Here is a 21372-nt window from a genome sequence, read left to right on the forward strand (position 1 = left end):
TTTATTTTATTTGTAAGATAAAAATGTAAGACTAAACGGTATGCAGCCCTGTGAACAAATGCATGACTACATGTTTATAATTTATGGTTTGAATGTGTCAGTTTTATATTTTGTGAAAGTTTACACTTTTTTAAATCCTGAAAGTATTACTTCAGTTATTTTGTTTTTTGTTAATAAATGTCAGCACTCAAGAAAAAAAAAACTCAAAATGGAATGAAAATCCCACCGAGACATGGATCATGATGCATAATTAGGATTCTCAGTAGGTAATATATTATTTTTTTTAACCCTCCTACTACTGAGTTTCAAATACACATAAGACATGCTTGAGGTTTTTCATTAAGCTTATGAAATGTGTGATGGCAGACCTTTGGGTTTACTCAAAATGCACTTCTGCCATTGTATGTATACCGGTGTTGCTCTACCGGTTTATAAACATGTTGAACTTTTATTAGTAGGACGTGCATTTGAAAGGTAGCGCGTGAGTTAATAGAAATGATCTCAGCAACAAACACTGGTGTGGGTGCTTTAGTTTAAAGAGTGCTGCACCGATTTAGCATTGCACTCCTATAACATTAAAAAAAAAAGGGGTCAGAAATCGATGCAGCAGAACCAGAGATATCCTCCTCTTTCTTATCAACATTACTCACGATGCAACTCGACAACGATGGTTGTCTCAGATATTCGGATGCTAGTCGCGGCTAATGTAGCCTCGAGCCGTTAACTCCACACCCTCAGATTGTTTTTCATTTCAAACCCCGTAGTCCGACACTGACTCAGGTTGGGTCACTTGAGGCAGTTTAGTCGTATAAAACCGCTAACCTTTTTCCACATATACAGTAACTCCCCCAAGACGTGTAACATCGGTGGAGTTCCCCTTTAAGTAATCAACCAGGAGGACTCCTATAGTTCACGATGTTGATAGGCTTCAGAAAAACCTCAACTGGTCCTTTTACCCTTTAAGATAACTACGGAAGTAGCCAGATAAGGAATAGAGCACTTCTCTGTGGTGGTTACTAGTAGAACAGTAAGTATCCTTTGGTTTTGAATAGAAATGTTTTGTTTTTATACAGCATTGCACATTGTACCTGTAACATAGGAATTATATCGAAAGCAAAATATTATGAGCAACAATAAATAATGTATTGGTTAAAAAACAAACAAACAAACAAAAAAACCTACGTGTGATGTTTGTTTAAAAAGACGGGTCAATGTCGTAGCTACAGTTTGTGCTGTTGCTGCGTCACATAAGACAGCTGAACGAGAAATAAAAAGACTATTTTCAATGACTTTAAGCATGTCCAAACTGTTCCAGTGTCATTTCTTAACTTACAGCTTTGCCCTTTCACACCTGTATGACCCCCCCCCCCCTAGAGACAGGACCATGTTTCTGGATGATTAATCAATCTGAGCTTGATAACAGGGTAATGAAGTAGTTTTGTCACCTGCCTTTATGAAGTAAAAAGTAAAGTATAAGTAAACATTACAACATAAGAACGACCAAAGATTGTTTAAGCATTTCACATCTTTTTTTTTTTTATTTCTGCATTTCATTTCTTCAACAATTTTAATTGCACCCAGATCTACAATAGTTTGAAAACGTGCACAAAAACGTGAGTTTCTTCATCCTGCAAAGAATAATAAAAAATAAAATCTGACCCAGGCAAAAAAGGATAGCAGGAAACTAGTGTTAATTCTATAATTCTCCTTCTAGTTAATCATAATTTAATACCTCAGCATAATATACTTATAAAGACCAATATGTCTTGTAGTTTTTGCCCCTTGCAGCATTCCCCAGCCCTGCAGTTAAAAAAAATATTTTCTCTATTTAAAACAAACATTTCAATGTTATTATTATCATCATCATCGTCGTCATTACTATGGTCTTAGTAATTTCAGAGAAAAGAAAAAATATTTTCCTCTCATTCAGGCCCACACCTGGTGACCAAGGCCCACCCACCCATAACAGAATCCAATACACAACAATGCTCAAAAGTCCTGATCGAGAAATAAAAACGGATGGAAACACAGGAATGACACAAAACAATTACTCAGCAAATTAGAGGTGAGACATAATGTAGCTTAAAATTCTCCTTTGAACCCGCACTCAAACAAGGGATAAATTACCTTCTGACTAAAAAGGTTTTTCCTGCATACATCTTCAACTGGAGATCATTTACACCCACTGAAACCCGTTAAACCCACAATGCCTCATTCAGGAAGTACAGCTTCAAATAGAAGATGGCAAATATCAATGACTTCTACTCTTACATGGAGCTGTGTATTAAATAAAAATAAATAGATATTTAAAAAGGAAGGGAAAGAACAGTCCATCTATAATGTTATTGTGTCTTTTTTTCTTCATTTTTTACATTTTCTAAGAAAAATCTGACATAAGAAAAACATTATTTATGCCTTTTCAGATTTTTCTAAAACTTTTTACCTATATCAAGAAGATCATACAGATATACAGTAAAATCAGAGGAAAAAATACAACAGAAGGAAGTCTTTAAAAACTATATGCAAAGGGAATTTAAAAACATAATAAATAAATAAAATACCAATATCATGATGATGGTGTAATTACAACTGAGGTGTCTAACCAAAGCAGAGGAGAAAACAGTGAGTTTATAGTACTTGGTTTTTGCATTAAGTTCAATAAGGGACCTCTTGGTAAAAAGTAGGGGGAGGGGTTACATTAGGTGCTGATGAAGATCCTCCATGTCAGTTGGCTGCGAGTCCAGTAGCTTCAGAGGACAGCCTGGAAAAAAAAAACAGGAAAACTTTAACCTTAATCTGTCATTCAAAATACTTGAGCTCATTCAGCTTTAAAATGGGACCTGTCCTCTTGCCGGTGAGGAGGTTCTGAAAGCAAACTGTAAACCTTCTAAGTAACATGATTTCTCGTTCATGATTGGAAATGGCAACTTCTCAAATCCATCTGTAAATGTTGGAGCCCGAATACGATCTGGAATAAGAGAGTGGACGGCACGAACGTCCACAGCGAACAAAGATTAGCGTTAAAGTGGGACATCTCTGTTTGGTAAATATTACGCTCATTGCCTGCTTATTGTGTGGCACAACGGTGGATTTAGTCTTTCAATCACAAGCTGTATATACACATTTTCTATATATGCCCCTGTTATTAACAGCCGTGAGGAAATAACAAAAAGGTAACGTAGCTAGTAAAATGCTATTCTGCCAATATGAACATCCAACATTATGACAGAAAATAAGGAAAAGCATAACAGGTCCCCTTTTAGACGGTGACATCTGATACCTGATGCTTGATGCGTTCCAGGATTTGAAATAATGCAACAGACAACATTCACGTATCTCAGTTTCATCGGGTGAAAACTGCATTTCTTGTTATTAAGTTTCATTAGCTCAGTGCGCCGTTTGAGTCCTGTGTCTCGTGATTTTACTGCATAATATCCGTGACTATTACCAACTACCTTCTGCAATTTGGTAATAACAAAAACCATCATTCGCACTTAATTTGCAAAACACCTTTCAGACAGGTTAATGTCATTCAGAGCGCTTTACATGCTGAAAATAAGACAGAACAAAAAAAATATTGACTAATCCACAGGAGAAATAAAATCAAGAATTAGATACAATACAATAGATAAGACAATAAATAAAATATGAGGGGATAAAAACATCTTAAAACATTACATTAAAATAATTGATGGCCATAAAACATTCTAATCAAAAGCCAGGCTAAAGAGGAAGGTTTTACCTTAGGTGTTCTTTAAAAACTATCTACGTATCCAAATGGGACTTAATACTCTTATTCGGAAAGATTTCACAGTTGAAAGTAGGGTGATGTAATTATTACCAGAGTATTGGCCAAGTCAGTTTTTACAGTGTGTGATTTCCAGCACCAGTCAAGATGCTGCTGTCTTTTACCTCCCAGAAAAAACTCCATTCAGTAAAAAGTAGTCTGATGTGAATAAAGCTTTGGTAAATATTGACCTATTTCATTCCCCAGGCTTTTCTTATTAATAAGCATGAGGGTAGCTTGACAAAGTCTTTGACATGGCTACTGGCTGACCAAATAAACATATCATAAAAAAACTCCAGAAGTCAGTTAAAGCATATCATCATGTTGTTGTCCTGCCAATGCTGACCCCTATAAATGCTTCCTATCGTCACATCGATGCTGACAAACTACACTCTTGCACCATTTCAAATACAAAGTAAACAGTCAGACTGAAAACACTGCTGTGTTGCCGTGTTCCTGTCAACTCGCTGCTCTTGATGGTGATGGATGTGTTGCACTGGCATAAAGCCTCTCACCGGGCATTGATCAGGTACTCAGCCAGGCTGATGCTGGCGTGGGAGCCAGTGATGGTGACCTGTCTGTCAGTTGAGCCCTCCACAGGGTTGGCAATCTTGATCTGAGCCCCTGACATCTGACGGATCTCATTGATCTTTGCGCCCTGACGGCCAATGATGCAGCCAATGAGCTGAGGGAGAAGAAAAACTCATCAGCATCAGGAAAGATACAAACACAACAAATAAGCAAAAAGGCAGATAAATGCGACTTACATCGTTTGGAATGGTCAGCTCATGAGAGCCAGTTTGTGCAGAGGCATCCATCCCAGCTGAAGAAATGCAAAGAAACCCCATGAATGTGTTGACTAGGTGGATTATTACAAATCTACAGCAATTGCATTCCCTCTTTCAATCTGTCCACCTACCCTGGAAGCCCTGGTTGCTATGTGCAATGGGGAAGGGGCTCTGCTGCATGGCCAGCTGGTGAAGTTTGGTGAGCTGTCGAAACAACGGAGGAGAGGACGCGGAGAGCAAACAGGCAGAAATTATGAGTGAGGAAAGATCTAGAAGACAATTCAAAGTTGGAATTGTGTAATTATTTCCCTTTTGTAAGTGGTTATAGTGAGAATGAGAGGAAAATATGAGATGAAACATGGAACTCATGATTTAGCCTAAAGGGTAAAAAAAAAGTTAGAATTATAAATTATTATTATTATTATTATTATTATCATATGGATGTGTGTATCAGGCAGTGGTGGTTGGAAAAATTAAAAGTCAAAAGGGATGAAATAAGAAGGTGGCATGGCTTCCCAGGACCGAAGTTGCAAATATATTGGATCACTTACAGAGGGCCCTTCACTTACATCAGGCTGTGGAATGGCGTGCTGCCCTTGGACAGCGTAGGCCTGCAAGGAGAGAACAGCACTTAGGAGGGTGTGGCAGGGTGACACTCTGTGTACTCCCAATATCCATCAGTGCTCTGTCCTTGGCGTGCCACAAGAACAAAGCCAGACATGCTAAAGACAGCACACCCACTACTGGAATGGTAACCTGCGCATAACTAAATCCCTCTGGCCAGAATTGCCTCAGAACAAATATGTACATGAGACAGTCTGGCCAAGTGGCATTAGAGACAAATCTACGGGAACAAACAAACAAAATGTTTTCGTTGTTTACCTGACCACCTGCAAAGATGACAGGAGAGCCTGAGGGTTTGGGTCTATACGGGATGGTCACTCCCTTTGGTGGAGACTAAGAAAACAGAAACATCCACCATTAACTACCGATGTAAGATCAACAGTAACACAGAAAATGAAAAACAAACAGGGCTATCAACAACAGTCATCGCACATTTTCAAAAGAGTGAAAGAAGCACTGAAATAAACAGTATCCGTACCTCAAGCATGACGACACAGATCTGCTTGACACACTCAATAATGGACTGTGGGGTCCCTGCAACTGTGATGGCACGCTCTGTTGAGTTGGGCAACATGTCCCCTGCTACTTGTACCTGAGCTCCTGCTGACTGAAAACACACATACACAAACAACAAGAGTGAGGACACATCGGGGATAAGACACGGGTTCAAACTTCACAAAAAGAAAAGATATGACAGACAAACCTCTCTGATTTCCTTGATCTTGCAGCCACCCTTGCCAATGAGGGAGCCACACTGGCTGGCAGGCACAACGAGGCGCATGGTGACCGGTGGTTTGCTGGTGGCCGTACTGTTAGTCATTGAGGTGCTAATGTCCTGGAGGGAAGGCAACACAACAAGAGGAAACTCTTTAAATTGTCAGTTCTATCGCTGTAACGTGTGTGATTTGAGACGTAGCGGGCAAATCTAACCTCCTCCAGTTTCTCAATGATCATGGAGAAGGCTTTAAAAATGGAGGTGGTCGGTCCCGCGAGGGTTATGATCCTTTCCGGACAGTTCCCCTCTGAGATGTTGATGCGGGCGCCACTCTGTGCAGACAAAACAGGAAATATCAGAATCAGTCACAGCGTTTATCATGAGATGCATGAGTCAGTGTCGCTAAAATTAAGAACATGTGTTTTCTCGTTTACCCACGTTAAAAAAAAAATTAGAAAAACATCTTACCTCCTCTCTCATCTTCTTAACTGACTCTCCTTTCTATAAGGAAAGCACAGACACAAAATATTTACAAAACATACCAAGGGGCAAGATGTAGATAGAATCAATATGGCAGTGAAAACAACTTACCTTGCCAATGATGCTTCCAACCTCCTACAGAAGAGAATCAAAATGTGTGTTAAAGCGATGAATGCATTCTTCATGGTGAGTGGCAGTTTGTTTTCATTTTACTCTTACTACAGCGGAGATTGACCTAAATAAATTGAGGAGGGACTTTAGAGAGGGGCTCACATTTTAAACTTGTTATCAAACATTGCATGCAGCCACACTCACCTTCCCATGCATGAGTAGTCGGATGGTTAAGGTGACATTAAGTCCTCCTTCGACAAGACTTGAGTCCATTGTTGCAGCTGAATGCACACACTTAAACTGGCCAACAAAAGTGGGTCTTTGGTCACTGGCTGAATGTCTGCAATAAAGTGGAAAATGGACCATTAGGGACAAATGTAGTTGCTGGAAACTATGGGGACACCTCAGTAGAAAGCCTTGTTTACTGCTGTCAGTGCAGATCAATGAGGTGATGCAGGCAGTTAACGTCGTGTAGACTTGAGCTTGTATTGTACTTTAATAACGTTAGCCGGCCACACCGAAAGAATGAGACGTTTCAGTCCAGTAATTCACGTTAGACTGGCCCGAGTCCACTCATTCACGTTAGCACAATGACCCACTGTCTCACAGTGGCTGTGTCTATTATCTGGAATTGAACAGCTGTGGCGACATAGCTTGTCGCTATATATTTTATAGGCCTAAAGGCGAGCCACCAGGACGTCCTCTTTGTATTATAGTAACCCTATGTCGAGTGTGCATCGGTAGTAACAACATAAGGCTCATAGCATTGTGTTAACATTGCATATCCTATTTTAGAATGAGCATCACAGCTAGTCACGCAAGCAAGATTTGATGGCTAAGTTAGCACCGTAACATTTCTATAGTAACTTCCCAAATTCAAACCTAAATGAATAATTAGCCTGCTGGAAATATTTAGCCACACCATCTGTAAAATGCACGTGAAAACCAGTGGCTAGCAACTAACTCCTAATCGGCCATCAAGTTAAATACAGTTCGGTAATTTTCCATCCAGGTCGCTAGCGTTAGCATCGCCTGATCCGGGAAGTAGTCTGATCCCGCGGCCTACGGAGCGCACTGAGGCACGCCGAGTTATCCCTGTCCTTCACTCTGAAAGGAAAGCAAAGAGAAGAGGGGGAAAAAAAGCCATATTTGTGGAGGACTTACCCGAACCGTCCCTTGAAGTGTGTTCAGGGGGTGGGTAGGGTGGCAAGGGTGGAAGGGGAGAGGTTCGGGAGGGAGTTTTAAAAGGATCCGGGGAAGAGGGAAGAGACGCCGCTGTTCGATCGGACTCCACTCTTCTGCTTGGCACAAAAGACAAAATTAATTCAACTTTGACCCTTCAACTGCCCCGCCCCTCTACCCGGGTCAACCCCGCCCACCCGGCCCGCTGCCGTGGCTCATGTTTCATATTCGTCAAAGAAAAAAAAAGAAAATCTAAACATCAATTCAGGTTCTCTGTGTTTACACTCTTATTTTAGAGTTTTATTTATGGGTACTACGAATGTGCAGATATATTTGATGTGATGTTGTTGGGATGGAAGTGAATATTTCCAACATAATTTAGATGTTGATCATTCTGGGTGAATTTCACATAAAAAAAAAAAAAAATCCCTATTTTCATCGTTTTATTGTTGAACACAAACAGTATGGGACCTTAATTAAGGATGTGTTGAACTAAAAAAGCTAAGAAGATTCTCAATATTTTAATTTATTATCATTATTAGCAATTTTGTAGGACCAGTGGTGGAATGTAGCAAAGTACAAGTACTGTACTTAAGTACAAATTTGAGGAACTTGTTTTCTGAAGAATGAGATACTTCTACTTTTAATACTTTACATTTTGCTGATAATACATGCTTTTACTTAAGTAAAGTTTTGAATGCAGAACTTTTACTTGTAGTGAAGTGTTTTCACAATATGGTATTAATACTTTTACTTAAATAAATGATCTGAATACTTCTACCACTGTGAATTGGATTTTTATACAACATAACTCTCTGGAAGGGGCCTTTCTGCATAACGAGTACTTCTATTAGTATATTTAGCTGATAATAATTCTCTAGTAACGCTTTGAAGATTTACCTGTAATAACGTATATTTTACATTGAGCTATTTCTACTATTAATTAATGTATCTGAAAACTTTTCCCACCATTGTTGTTGGATTATTTCATGCAGGTGCCTGAGGTTGTATCACACTTGCTCCATGCAAATATCTTCAATCTTTTTACTCAAGCCGAATACCTCTGCTGTAGTTTCCATAATGACATCATGTGTCCAAAAATGTTGTGGTTGATTTGTATGTACTGTCTATACAAACATGACATTTTGAATATTGAGCAGCATTATTTAGTGATCGGATGAAATGTAGAAGCAAAAAAACTAAAACAAAAAAACATGAAGTTACTGCATAATTATTACACTTATTATTCACAATTTGTCATTAAAATGTTTAAGTATTTAGTTTCCTATAGGCCTCATAATAATATATTATAGAACATTGGGAGAACAGATTTTGAGTATTTCCTAACAACTTTAATAGCATTAGGCATTTACTTACTAAAGGTATCCAATGCAAATCATCCTTACTTTTTAGATTTTGAATGAGGGTAGATAAAGACAATCTCTGCCCTGCTGCAGTTATCTGTGAATCCAACAGATGGCACAAGAACTCTGTGTGCGGAGTCTGAGTTGAGCTGGTCCTCTTCTAAATCCTACCTCCTTTTCTAGCGGTTGCTCAAATAAAAATCATTCGCAGTTGGACGTGCTGACTGAGGTGTCCTGACCTTAATGATTAAAAAATGAAAATGTATTGAACAAGTAACCACAACCCTTTCAAAAAGACACTTCACCCAGTTAAAGACTAAAACGTAACAGTGATGGTGAAGAGTCCTCCAGGGATATTTTGTTGAATGAGTCAGCATCTCTAAATATACATTTCAGTGGCTTCTAATTGTGAGCTGCGATAACTCTATTAATGATCTTACTGTACAGTTGGTCAGTAATTGGATCATATGGTCAAAGCGAGAGCTGCTCAACATGGCCGTAAAATTGGCCTTTGCTGTAAATGTTAAGTTGATTTTAATAGAATCTGGGGACATATCCACGGGAGAATTTAAATATAAACTAAATATCAGTCTGACGTTTGTGCCTCGAGGCTTTTACCCCTGATGATATTTGAAAACCTGACATGAGGATTTAAAAGTGAAACTGCTGATACAGTATCAACGTGGCCAAAAGGAACACTTCAGGAATTCACCTCTTTGACCTGAAAATAATGAACCTCAGCTTTATTATTTGTGTTTCTTTTTTATACAAAGAATATGATTGATGACTTTCCGCTTCATGATGGATTGCCTTGGGTTTGTTTTTTTGTTTTTTTGTTTTCTTTGTGCGAGGCTGTTGTTTTGTTGTTTTGCCACATGATTGATGGGATAAATGAGGATCTTAATTGTCTAGTCTAGTGCTAGTGTTTATTTTGAATAGAAGAGTAAAATCAAAGCCCTGGATTGTACAGTTAAAACCTCAGACTCATGGTGTTATTATATTAGAGGACCATATAAGCCAGGGAAAGCAGAAGAGATATATGAAATGGAACAGTATAGCCCTGTAACCATGTGTTCATGGTCTGGCTGACAGAGTATTCTGCCTGAACTCACCCAGCACATGTTCATTAATCTGGTGCACATCAAAGCACCCACAATACAATTAGTCATTGGTCAGACTGGCTTGCTATTGTCTGTAACCAATCTTCTATTTCCCTGAATCGTTAATCTTTTCTAAATCCAATTCTCCATCAGGACTGATGTCCCACACAGCGTGGTTTACACACTGTTGTTTACATGCATGACTCATGAATCATGTCTGGCTCACGTTCATGGATTCAAAATCACTCTATCGTTCGATAAATTGCCTCCACACTGGAAGAAATTGAGCTCAGCTATTCTGATATTCTGAAAGCAGTTTGTCTCAGCACTTCCTGTTTGTTTGCTCCCCCCCCCCCCCCCCCCCAAACATGAATCCAGGCAGTCGATGTTGGAGCTGGTTTTACAAAGCCATCTGCAGTGCTGCCTGAATGGTGCCAGGCTCACAAGGCTGGTGGTGTTTTTAAAATAGAAGCACTGCTGACCAGATTTGCCCCAACCAGAGGCCGTCACGCTCTAGTAACAGGTAAAACATTTACTGTAAGTACACCCCCCCCCCTCTCTGCAGTGTTGAGTTTAGTTCTTCCTACAGGAACACTGAAGGGTAAATAAATGAAACTGAAAGACAAAGAACAAGTGTGTATTTTTTGTCATAACAAAAGATGTTTAATTAGGGTAAAAAATCGGAGTCTTTGATCTGAAGTGCGATCGCTGAGAGATGGATTATACAGAAGAGAGGAGGTGCAAGCTCTTCAGCTTTTCCAATCAGCACAGTCTCCATGGCCTTTTATGTGAGTCTCCCCCACGTCAAGCAACTGCTTACATAATCATCTGCTTACTTTAATCTCTGCATCTCTCCACAACTTTTACACATCCCCACTTTTCTCCGCCGTACCCCCTCGCCAAATTCAGCGCACCCCCGTCCTGTTCCCTAGTTTGTCTCCTTCAGGGCTTTTATCTGACATGCCCACTGGCACTCTCACTCTCTCTCCTGTCCCTCTTCCCTCCAACCGGTGAGTGGTCATTGATTACTGTACATGGATTGTATGATGAAATGCCACTCGCCCACCTAACATCCTCTTGTCGGCTGCCCCTGACATCCCACTGCCTCTGTGCATCGCAGACTGTCTTTGCCAGCCTGTTTAATGCTCACAGTGTTATATCACTTTAACTTTAATGTGTGGATCCACATCTGGGATCACTTTTCTGTATTTCGATGGTGAGCCTTTAACTGCACAAATAGCACACATTTGCTGAACATGTGATGCCAGTGATAAAAAAAGGGAGACTAAATCCAATTTATTCAGCTGTAAATTGTCTGCGCATATTAAAGTAAATGATCTGGATTACAGTGTGAAAACTGATGACACACTCAAAGCCAGAGAGAGAGGTATCCAATTAGTCACCTAATTAGCAAGTGAATGTTGTTTTAAAAATCAAAGGTCTTGAAAAGAGATGGAAAACAAAAGCGCTGAAGATAAACCAGAGCCTGCACCTCTTTTAAATGTTGGTTCAATGATTTAACTGATACAATGAGAAGAGTTGTCTTCCCATTTGTGATTTGTCACATCCAAAACTGAAAAACTGTGTGTGTGTGTGTTTGTGGCAGAAGAAAGGTTGGGATTCATGTTTGACAGAGCCATGGGCAAGTTGTACAGATCTGTTAACTCACTAAAATGGAGACGCAGAGATGCACAGTGGGACTGAATTCTCTCTGCAGGGGTGTGAACACAACCAAAAGCCTGCGCCTGTATGGTGACTGCAACGTCACTACCTTTCCACAGCCATAGTTAGATGGCCCTGCAGGGTCACAGCGAGAGGTGACACGTGCCCGCGTAAACTGTCCAGTCAGGAAGCAGAAAGGATGTCGAGCGGCTGTGGCTCCCTACTCTTATTTTAAGAATATCTTCCGCAAATAGGTTTCTCCCACAGAGACAAATAATTGGCGCGATATCTTGGGGGCACGAGCATGAGGAGCAGTCTGCATTTTAATGCCAATCCTCCACAGGAAGAACCCAGTTATGCATGCCAGTGGGCACGATCTCTGGACTCTTTGTGTTTGGGGAAACACATGCTACTGGAACAGAGCTCAAGACAGGATAAGGAGTCCAATGATAGAAAATACAGATAGTGAAATGTTTGTGGTATTGCTTTAAAAATGGGGTGAGTTTTACATAAAATAAATAAAATATGTGCTGTTACAGATTAATGAGTTGTATTTTATTATTTTTACGATCTACTCAGTTCTTCATTGTTTCTTTTTATGCATGTAACAAGCCACACAACTGACTGATTACCAGTTTATAACAGACTGTGAGAAAATGCTGAAATACAGATCTCACCCTCAGACGACTTCAGTTCATCTCTGCCTCACATTGTCAGCCCCGTGGCGGTACTCTACCGGTGGCGATGTTAATCTGTTGGTCAGTCAATGTCTCAACAACTATAGGATGTGCAGACATTCCTGGTCCCCAGAAGAAGAAGGCTACTGACTCTGGTCATCCCCTGACTTCAACATCGACATTTTTGTTTTCTTTAGTGATGTTTCGACAAGTATTGGATGGATTGCCCCGAAATTTTGGTACAGACGTTCGTGTCTCACTTAGGCTGAATCGTAATAACTTTTCATCTAGCGCCATCATCTGACAAAACCAATACCTGCAAAATGAATGACATTCCCATCAACATTGTATTTCGTGAAATGTTAGCAGGCTAACACGCTATGGTGAACATGGTAAACATAATAATTGACTGTGTAAAAGAAGTGGACTTGCCACCGTGACGTCACTGTTTGGTTTGTGGACTATCGTTTTGAAGCCTAGAATTTTTGCTGTTGCCATCTTGTTTTTTTGGAGCCAGAAGTGACCATATTTGGATGAGAGGGTGGAGCTGAGGATCTGATAACCTGCGGACAATATGCACGTCTATACCTACAACCTGACTGCACCTGGCTGCGGGCTACGCTGTGCAAAGTAGCTGCTTATAAAGTTAGCTTGTAAATGTACAGCCGTTGTAGCGACCTGTCAATCACAAGGTAGACATGCCCTAAAGCATACCCTCCTTTATCATCTATTTTACTCTGAATGGGACCATAATTTACAAAATGAACATCATGCTGTTTTGAAGAAGACAGAAACTAGTGATTGAGACCATAAACTCATTAAGAAAATGTTTACTGAGGTAATAAATCATATACCTAAACTGAGAAGCAGGGTAATTTTCTCATAGACTTCTATACTATCGGACTTCTTTTTGCAACCAGTGGAGTCGCCCCCTGCTGACCATTAAAAAGAATGCAGGGTTAAGGCACTGCCGCATTGGCTTCACGTTTCAGACCCGGAGGTTGGTGTTTGATTATACAAAACATCAGCATGTTAGCATTGTCATTGCGAGCATGTTAGCATGCTGATGTTAGAATTTAGCTCAAAGCAGCCTCACAGCGCTAACATGGCTGTTGGCTCTTGTTTTAATGCCATGCCTTCTGTCTCCACCTTAATTATTTGTCCATGTTACCTAATACAGCAATTTATATATCATGAATTTAATCTAAAAATAATTGCAGGTCCAAAATGGCTGTCTTAAGCAGCTTGAAGCATCAGAAATATGGAGGGTGAAAGCAACACAGGCACACACACCTGGCAGTAATGATCTCTGAGTAATCTGAGAAACAGTTTGTTAGTCCTGGAACGAGTGCTGAATACTGAATATGTGAATTGTTACATGAAACAGATTGTCAATGACAGAACGGACTGATCTGATCAAGCTCGCAACAGAGCTTGGCAGTTGATGGTGGAACAGCTTTCTCCCTCCTCCAAAACACTCACCATATATCATACACTGCTCACACAGGGAGGCCAGAGACAAAGCAAAGACTGTCCCACTATTTTCACTCTCTCTGCCAACAGTGTGTCACGATTTTGTTTGGGGTTACAACGCTGAAAGCAGCCAGTTACAAACCTCATTCTGTTACATATTTAATGTCAAAGGAGATTTTTTTTTTATTCAGCACGCTTTGCTTTCATGTGAAGTTTCTGCATTTGGACTGAATGAGCCACACAAAGTAAAGTACACTAACAAAGATGGAGGGATTGTGAAAGCAATTCCTGATTTTCTCCATCTGGAACATAAAATACAGAAGTGGGGAAAAAGACATTAAATGGAAATAGTTGGCCAAACAGCTTTGTCTCAAAACATTTAAACAACACCGCAAAATGTTGTATTTAGACAGACTGTAAAAACTACCTGACTAGATCCATCTTAACTTATACAGGCTCTTGGTGCTAAGCTAATTAGACATGGTCTGCTTATCTCATAAGCATTTCAGGGAAATCTTTATTGAAGAAGAAAATAATGACCCACATTAAAGCAGTTAAATAGTATTTAACTCCATTGCTCTTGTGGTATTTTCTAATGCAGCAAAGCGACTGTGGATCTTCATTACTGTTTCCTTTGGCAGCATTTGGTTTTACTGTTGGTCTAAAACAACTTCATTCCTTATTCTGGCTGTATGAAAAACAAAAGGAAAACATGGAAGAGGACAGGCCAAAGCAGAGCACAAAGCTTTGAACTTTTAAGCTTTTTAACCATAGACATGTCTCCCCTAAAATATGTTTGTTACAGAGGTGGTCTGGGGGTGTATTTTCAGCAGCACAAACGCTACTGAATGATCATAGAAATATTATAGGAATACTACAGGCAGCCACTACTTTATAAACTATATAGGCTACAACATAGTATAGAATTGAGCATTTATAGTACATAGAGAATATTATAGATCCAAGATGAAACTGACAGAAGGGCGGGACTAAGAGAAAAAGGCGCAATTACAAATCTGTCAGCTAATTCAGCACCACGGACAGCAATCAATACACAGTTAGGCTGCTGATATTTCAGAGTCATTGTCAGGGTCATACATTCTGAATAAAGGATCTATGAGTCAGGGAGACTAGACTAACATACATACAATATACATATTCAACCAAACAACCCCTCTGCCACAGCAATCTCTCTGCCAGTAGGGGACGGAGAGGTAGGGATGGCAGGTTAACAAGGGGGATGCATTTTGGTAATTTTGCCAACAAATCATAGAGTCACTATACATCAGTAGTGAAAAAAACTATTCAGATCCTTTACTTAACTAAAAGTACTAATACCACACTGTGAAGACACTTCAAGTAAAAGTCCTGCATTCAAAACCTTACTTAATTAAAGTTATGTTATGTAAGTATTATCAGCAAATGTACATAAAGTATAAAATGTAAAAGTACTCATTCTGCAGTAAAATGGTCCCTGTCAGTGTTCTACTATTACATATGATGTGTTTGGATTGATATTACAACGGCATTAATGTGTATGTTGCATTTTACTGCTGTAGATGTGCTAATTTTGAGTACTTTATATTCTGTTGTGTAGTTTAGTCTACAGCAATGCATCATATTCTATAAGATCATCTTATGTTGGTAGCGTCGCTGTCCTGTGAGAACTATGTGTCTCTAAAAAGTCAACTTTTCATGAGCTCAGAAAAACGGCTTTGCGATGATGTATTTCCAGCTAATCCAACGGGAGTCTTGTTTATTGTCTTGTCTCTTTAGCTTAAGAAGGAGGGATATATGATTTTCACTGGACTGGAAGACTGAAATGAAAAATTGTAATTGAAAAGTAACTGAAGCTATCAGACAAATGTAGTGCAGTAAAGAGAACAGTATTTGCCTCTGAGATGTAGTAGAGTAGAAGTATAAAGTTGCTTAAACTGGAAACACTCAAGTGAAGTACAAGTACCTCGAATTTGCACTTGAGTATACAGTATGTACTTAGTTACAGTCCACCACTGCTATACATGTATACTTTTCTATATATGTATATGCTATACATTTATAGCAGTGGTGAAGTGTCCAGAGCTGTGGGGGTTGGAGAGTTTGAAGATGTTCAGTGTATGTGTGTATATGTGTGTGTGTGTGTGTGTGTGTGTGTGTGTGTGTGTGTGTGTCTGTGACTCACAGACATGCAGTCAACTGATCCACTACCTATGTGAATGGCTACAGCCTGAAGCCTGGTTGCAGTGTACATGTCACAGACCCACATCCAGTCAGGCTTTACTGTCAGATAACGTAGCTCAGCCCTATGGAAAAGGACAAGCTGAACAAAAAAACTATTGAGTTTACAACACAACCACCAGCTGCCTCGGTGCCCCTTTGGATATCCACCCTTGGATCAGATGCAGAGTTATTAGTCATGGTCTTATCCAATCAGCCATCCTTAATGCGTGTGCTACTGGGCATTACTCTGGAGAGGACAGATTGTCTTTTATTGTCAGTTTGATTTCAAACTGCAGATTAGTCATATTCATGCAGTTGCTGGTGGCACAGACCTCTCTTTGTGTGTGTGTGTGCCTTCAATTTGTGCCTCCAAACATCTGTGTGGCCATTATTCACTTCCACAAACGTTCATGGGGAGCCATAACTTCATAGATTAAAGGGAAAATCCACCCTAAAATAGCCCCTAACGGCTCATAGACAGACTGGGGCGGTGATGTCATCCTGTAGCTGCTCCACAGACAGTAAATAATGGAGCAACTGCGAACATCTGTAACAGCATTGTGGCGATTTTGTCTGGAACATGGAGGAGTTAATGATCATGTCCTTTGAATTTTTTCAGGGAATTTGGGGGGTTAACAATTAAAAAACAGACACATTTTCAGACTTAATATATTCAAATTTGACTACTTTTAGGCTGACATGAATACATAACAGAGTGTTTACCCACCACAATTTGCAAAGAGAGGGATTTCAAACAGAAGCTTTAGGAATTAAGATTGACAGAAAATGCAATTGAACTGCTGACTGCATTAATAAAATATGACAAATAAATCAGAAAAGCAAAAGCAAGCAACACCCAATTTAGTATTTATAATGAGTATATAAACAAATATATATAAACATATAACCTCCCCACAGTTAGACTGCATAAATCTAAGCTGATTTTTACAGGCAACTGAGTGTATAAAAAAAACACACTATAATGTAAGCAGACTTTCAGCTCTGTTTTTGGTCTCCACCAGCTCCTGGGTGAAATGTCTGTCTCTTTAGCTGCTAAATGCTCCACTATATTCACTAGTTCACCAGCTAGTTGCTGACTTTGTCTATCTGCTGTTTGGTGCTGGGAAAACGGCCCTATGAGAGCAGTGAGTGAAACAATACAGCAAGATTGCGAGTGGAAGATAATTACCTTTCACATTGGACATAGTTATTTGATCAATTCTAAGAATAAAAAATAGGGATTAAAGCAGCTTTAGGTGTGAATCAATTAAAGGCCACTCCTCCCACAACCTATCTGCAAATAGACAATGAATCATTAACAAAGTTGTAATCATTTAAATAAGACCTCACTCTCCATGACAACTCAGCAAACTCCGTCAGCTGATGAAGGCCACAAGATGCAGCTGAAAGCTCCAGGACAAATCTAGTAAGTGCACTTTGAGTTAAAGCTTGTTTTTGGTCAAACTGTTCTGTGTTAATAACCATTCATCAACTGTTTACAAATGCTTCATAAGATAAGACATAACTGTTGTCAAATACATCAATCAACATTTAATATGACCTTATATCTGCTTACAACTACATTATGTTGACTATTTATTAAGTGCTTATACATCTCTACTGTTTATAAATGCTAATTGAACGTGTTTTCACTGAAACACTTGAGTGTTTGACTCTTGACGTCAGTATTTCTAAAATCCTGGCTACACGCCTCTGGGGATTTTTTTTCTCACTCACATTCACATAAAACTCATTTGAATTGAACAAATCAAACAAAAACTCATACGGGGTTGAGCTGAAACTGCTAGTCTGCTGCTTGTTTGCTGCTTATTTCTTGTCTCATGTAAAAGGAAACTAAATATTTGGGTGTTTTTTTTTTTGAGGAGCAAGCTATTTGAATATTTGAATTTGGGCTCTGGGAAATAGTTATAGGCAACTGTCACTATTTTATGAAATGTCAAAGGCTTTAAGATTGATTGGAAAATAATCAGCAGATTAATCAATGATTAAAATAACCGTTAGTTGCAGCCCTAAAACACAGTGCCAACAGAACAACTTCAAAAATCCTCAATGGATGCTCTGATCTTATTGGGGGACAGCTGTCTTGACTTTACTGTCCTCAATCCAAAATAGTACCTACAGTAGTTTATTTTTGAATGAATTTCCCCCTTTAAAGTCTCTCTGCTCTCTCCTTGAGTCATCACAGAGCATCACTCTTTAAGAATAAAACACACGCGCGCACGATGCCTCTCAGTGCGCACGGTGATTCATCAACCACCGTTTGCTCATGAGACCGTGATTTCGGGTCCGATGAGTTCATTTTTTCGGAGCTGAGTGTTTTGTCGTGGGCCCTCGGATGCCCCCCCACCCCCACCCATCCACCCCCACCTCTCTCATCCCGCGTCTCGACGGACCAAACGCTGCTGCAGCAGCATCACCGGCAGCCTCCAAACTGCGTTTTCCCTGCCGTGATGGATCCCTCTGTAAACCGGTGAGCTGCTACCAGAAGACCGCGGAACTGTGCGGGGGACCGACACGCAGTCACCGCAGCGAGATTGTTCCCATACATCTGAGGGATAAAAATATTACATATATATATATTTCTAGCAATGTTTTAGGAGCGTCTTGTTTACCTTCCCGTCAGATAAACAGCCGGCTGACAGTGATATCACGGCCGACATGTAAGAGCTGGATAACTATTCCCGTGTGACCGACACCCATCTGCAGGAGATCGCAATAAAATGAAAAAGGTAAGCTTGTTGACACGTTCAGGATTTTACATCGGGCGTTGCGGCTTTCAGTCAAAAAAAAAAACACGCAAAAAAACCCCAAAACAACTGACGGCTCGACTGGAGCTCATTAGGCTGCATTGTTGCATCGTCGATCCCCCTCTTGAGTTCAAATTGACGATTTGCGTGTTTTAAATAGGTCGCTCTTCACCTGTCGGCTCGCGAGCTCGTGGCTGTCGCTGCAAGATACCGATATGTGACTTGTGAATGTCAACAGCCCGGTTCTTTTTTTATTATCATGAATTTGACTCCTGACTGCCAAAGTCAGTTTCCTAAGGCAAGTAGAATACAGCTTATTTAAGCCTGAAACATTTAAGGAAGTGATGAAATGTAGATGGACCTAATATATATTGTGTCTCACAAAGTTATCAGTTCCTTGCCTTCATGATTTCTGTAGGGGAAAACGAGCAAGGGAATTTAGAGTTTTGAAAAGGGAAAAACACGTCTTTTGAGAACAATTAGGCAAATCTCTGTTAGCTTTTAACTCGGTGCAGATTTTGAATTAATCAGCACTAAATTACCATTTACTCGTGCTCATGGTTGCACAGCTTTTTTCTGGCTTTGGATGAGTATGAAATCTCAGACTACAGCAAAACCACAGGAGCATCTCCCCTTTGAAGTCTCATCACTCTCACTGCCGGAATAATTAGAAAATATTCAATTTTTGTTTGGTATCTAAAATGTTGGTAGTATGTGAGATTCATATTTCTGTCCTCTGGATGGAGCAGGATCCCAGTGTGGATATAAACCAGCATACTTCTCTGAAGCAGAGGATGAGGCTGTATCCAGATGGATGGGTTGATCGATAGCCGGTCTGCATCGAGGCCCGTGTTTCAGTTGTTGTTCCCTACAAGAGTCCCTACAATTAAAAGCCCATTTTGTTAGTGGAAGGCTGATTAATAATTCATCCGCAGCTCAATGGGACCACAAATCTGTGGATGGCACACTGAGGGATGTCAGTGTAGCTTAGTACAAGCCTCTGCCGCTGGCAGAAGAGTGCTTGGGCAGCCTGAAAGGTTTACACATCACAATATAGGCTGAATGGTAAATACCCCTTTTTCTGTTTTCATGCTTTTAAACGTGCAAAGGATTGTTTGCTCTAATAATAAACAGCGGCAGAATTAAAGCATACAAACTGAGTAGGGAGCAGCACAAACAGAGTACTGGGTATCCTGTACAAAACAGCTCTGTTGGTGGTGGACTGCAGGCTCTCACTAAGGTGTCAATGTCATATCTGCTGCCAGGGAGCCAACAGCCACGATGATACTGTACCAGAGAGTTTGAAGAAAACCCAGCTGGCTCTCATCCAGGATGTGGGTGTTTTTTTTTTTTAAACTGGCTTAGTCAGGGCTACTGCAGGGAGTGATTAGACAAGATGCTGTACAGTATCACACACATCAGTATGACGTCAAAGGACACGAGAGCTTTAAAAGTCTTTTCACGCTAACACCCTGTGGAGTCCTGCAATAACCGAAGAAGTACTGCGCAAACGGTCGTACTGAATACATGAAGTTGACATTTAGATTACTGTCATGCAAATTGTCTGCATGAACGTTTGTCCTCGTCTGAGAAGGTTGCAGTTGGTGGATTGTGTCTTCTGAACGCTCTTTCCAGCTTCACTAGTAACAAGCGGAGGAATATAACCAAGTACATATACTCAAGTACTGTCCTTTTGAGGTACTTTACTCAAGTGCTTTCATTTCATGCTACTTTATACTTCTACTCCACTACATTTCAGAGGGAAATATTATACTTGTTACTGCACTACACTAGAAGTACTCAGATCGTATACTTAAGTAAAAGTATGGCAATATCACAGTGTAGAAATACTCTTTTACAACTACTTAAAGTAACAAAAGTACAACTCATCATGCAGAATGGCCCATTTCAGAATAATATATATTATATTACTGGATTATAATTATTAATGCATTAATGTTGCAGCTGGTAAAGTTGGAGCTGATTTCAAATACTCTCTTTACTGCTGGGTAGCTAAATCTATAATTATAATTTATTCTTTGATTATATTTTGTTATAATAATCTGAATATGAAAAGTAACTAAAGATGTCAAATAAATGCAGTGGAGTAAAAAGTACAATAATCCCTCTGAATTGCAGTAGAAGTATAAAGTAACATAAAATGGAAATACTCAAGTAAAGTACTTAAAATTGTACTTAAGTACAGTATGAGTCAATGTACTTAGTTACTGAATTTATTTGCTAGCTGTATTTACATATGACTCTGCTGATTATGATTTTATATACAAAACATAAAATATGACCTGTTGTTACAGATTAAACTACCCGGCAGTAAACAATGAACACCTCGACAAGCTACAGCAGTAAAATGCACTTAATGCATCGTTAACAATTATCCAATAATGTAATGAACAACAACAT

At 39.7% G+C, this 21372-nt stretch overlaps 1 protein-coding gene across 2 annotated transcripts; it reads right to left on the bottom strand.

Annotated features, from left to right (window-relative positions):
* Window positions 1-2490: 2490 nt before the first annotated feature.
* Window positions 2491-7802, bottom strand: LOC139288492 (poly(rC)-binding protein 2-like). 2 transcript variants are annotated; one of them, XM_070909797.1, is made up of 13 exons: window positions 7670-7802; window positions 6710-6845; window positions 6506-6529; window positions 6383-6415; window positions 6130-6246; window positions 5903-6034; window positions 5678-5806; window positions 5458-5532; window positions 5145-5186; window positions 4707-4779; window positions 4555-4610; window positions 4303-4472; window positions 2491-2761 (listed from the first exon to the last, which is right to left on the bottom strand). In XM_070909797.1, exons 2-13 carry the CDS (start codon window positions 6776-6778, stop codon window positions 2725-2727), a joined length of 957 nt encoding a protein of 318 aa, XP_070765898.1. In that variant the 5' UTR covers window positions 6779-6845; window positions 7670-7802; the 3' UTR covers window positions 2491-2724. The 2 variants fall into 2 exon arrangements, with proteins under 2 accessions (XP_070765898.1, XP_070765897.1); XM_070909796.1 differs by having other exon boundaries at window positions 5127-5186.
* Window positions 7803-21372: the final 13570 nt, after the last annotated feature.

Source organism: Enoplosus armatus, chromosome 8 (genome assembly GCF_043641665.1).
Source record: "Enoplosus armatus isolate fEnoArm2 chromosome 8, fEnoArm2.hap1, whole genome shotgun sequence".
Classification (NCBI taxonomy): Eukaryota; Metazoa; Chordata; class Actinopteri; order Centrarchiformes; family Enoplosidae; genus Enoplosus; species Enoplosus armatus.

Coding starts and splice junctions, on each gene's coding strand:
- LOC139288492 (XM_070909796.1), bottom strand. CDS start 6,778: ATGGACTCAAGTCTTGTCGAAGGAGGACTTAATGTCACCTTAACCATC. Junction 6,035..6,129: donor TCATTGAGAAACTGGAGGAG/GTTAGATTTGCC, acceptor CCTTCCCTCCAG/GACATTAGCACCTCAATGAC. Junction 5,533..5,677: donor TCTGTGTCGTCATGCTTGAG/GTACGGATACTG, acceptor CTGTTTTCTTAG/TCTCCACCAAAGGGAGTGAC.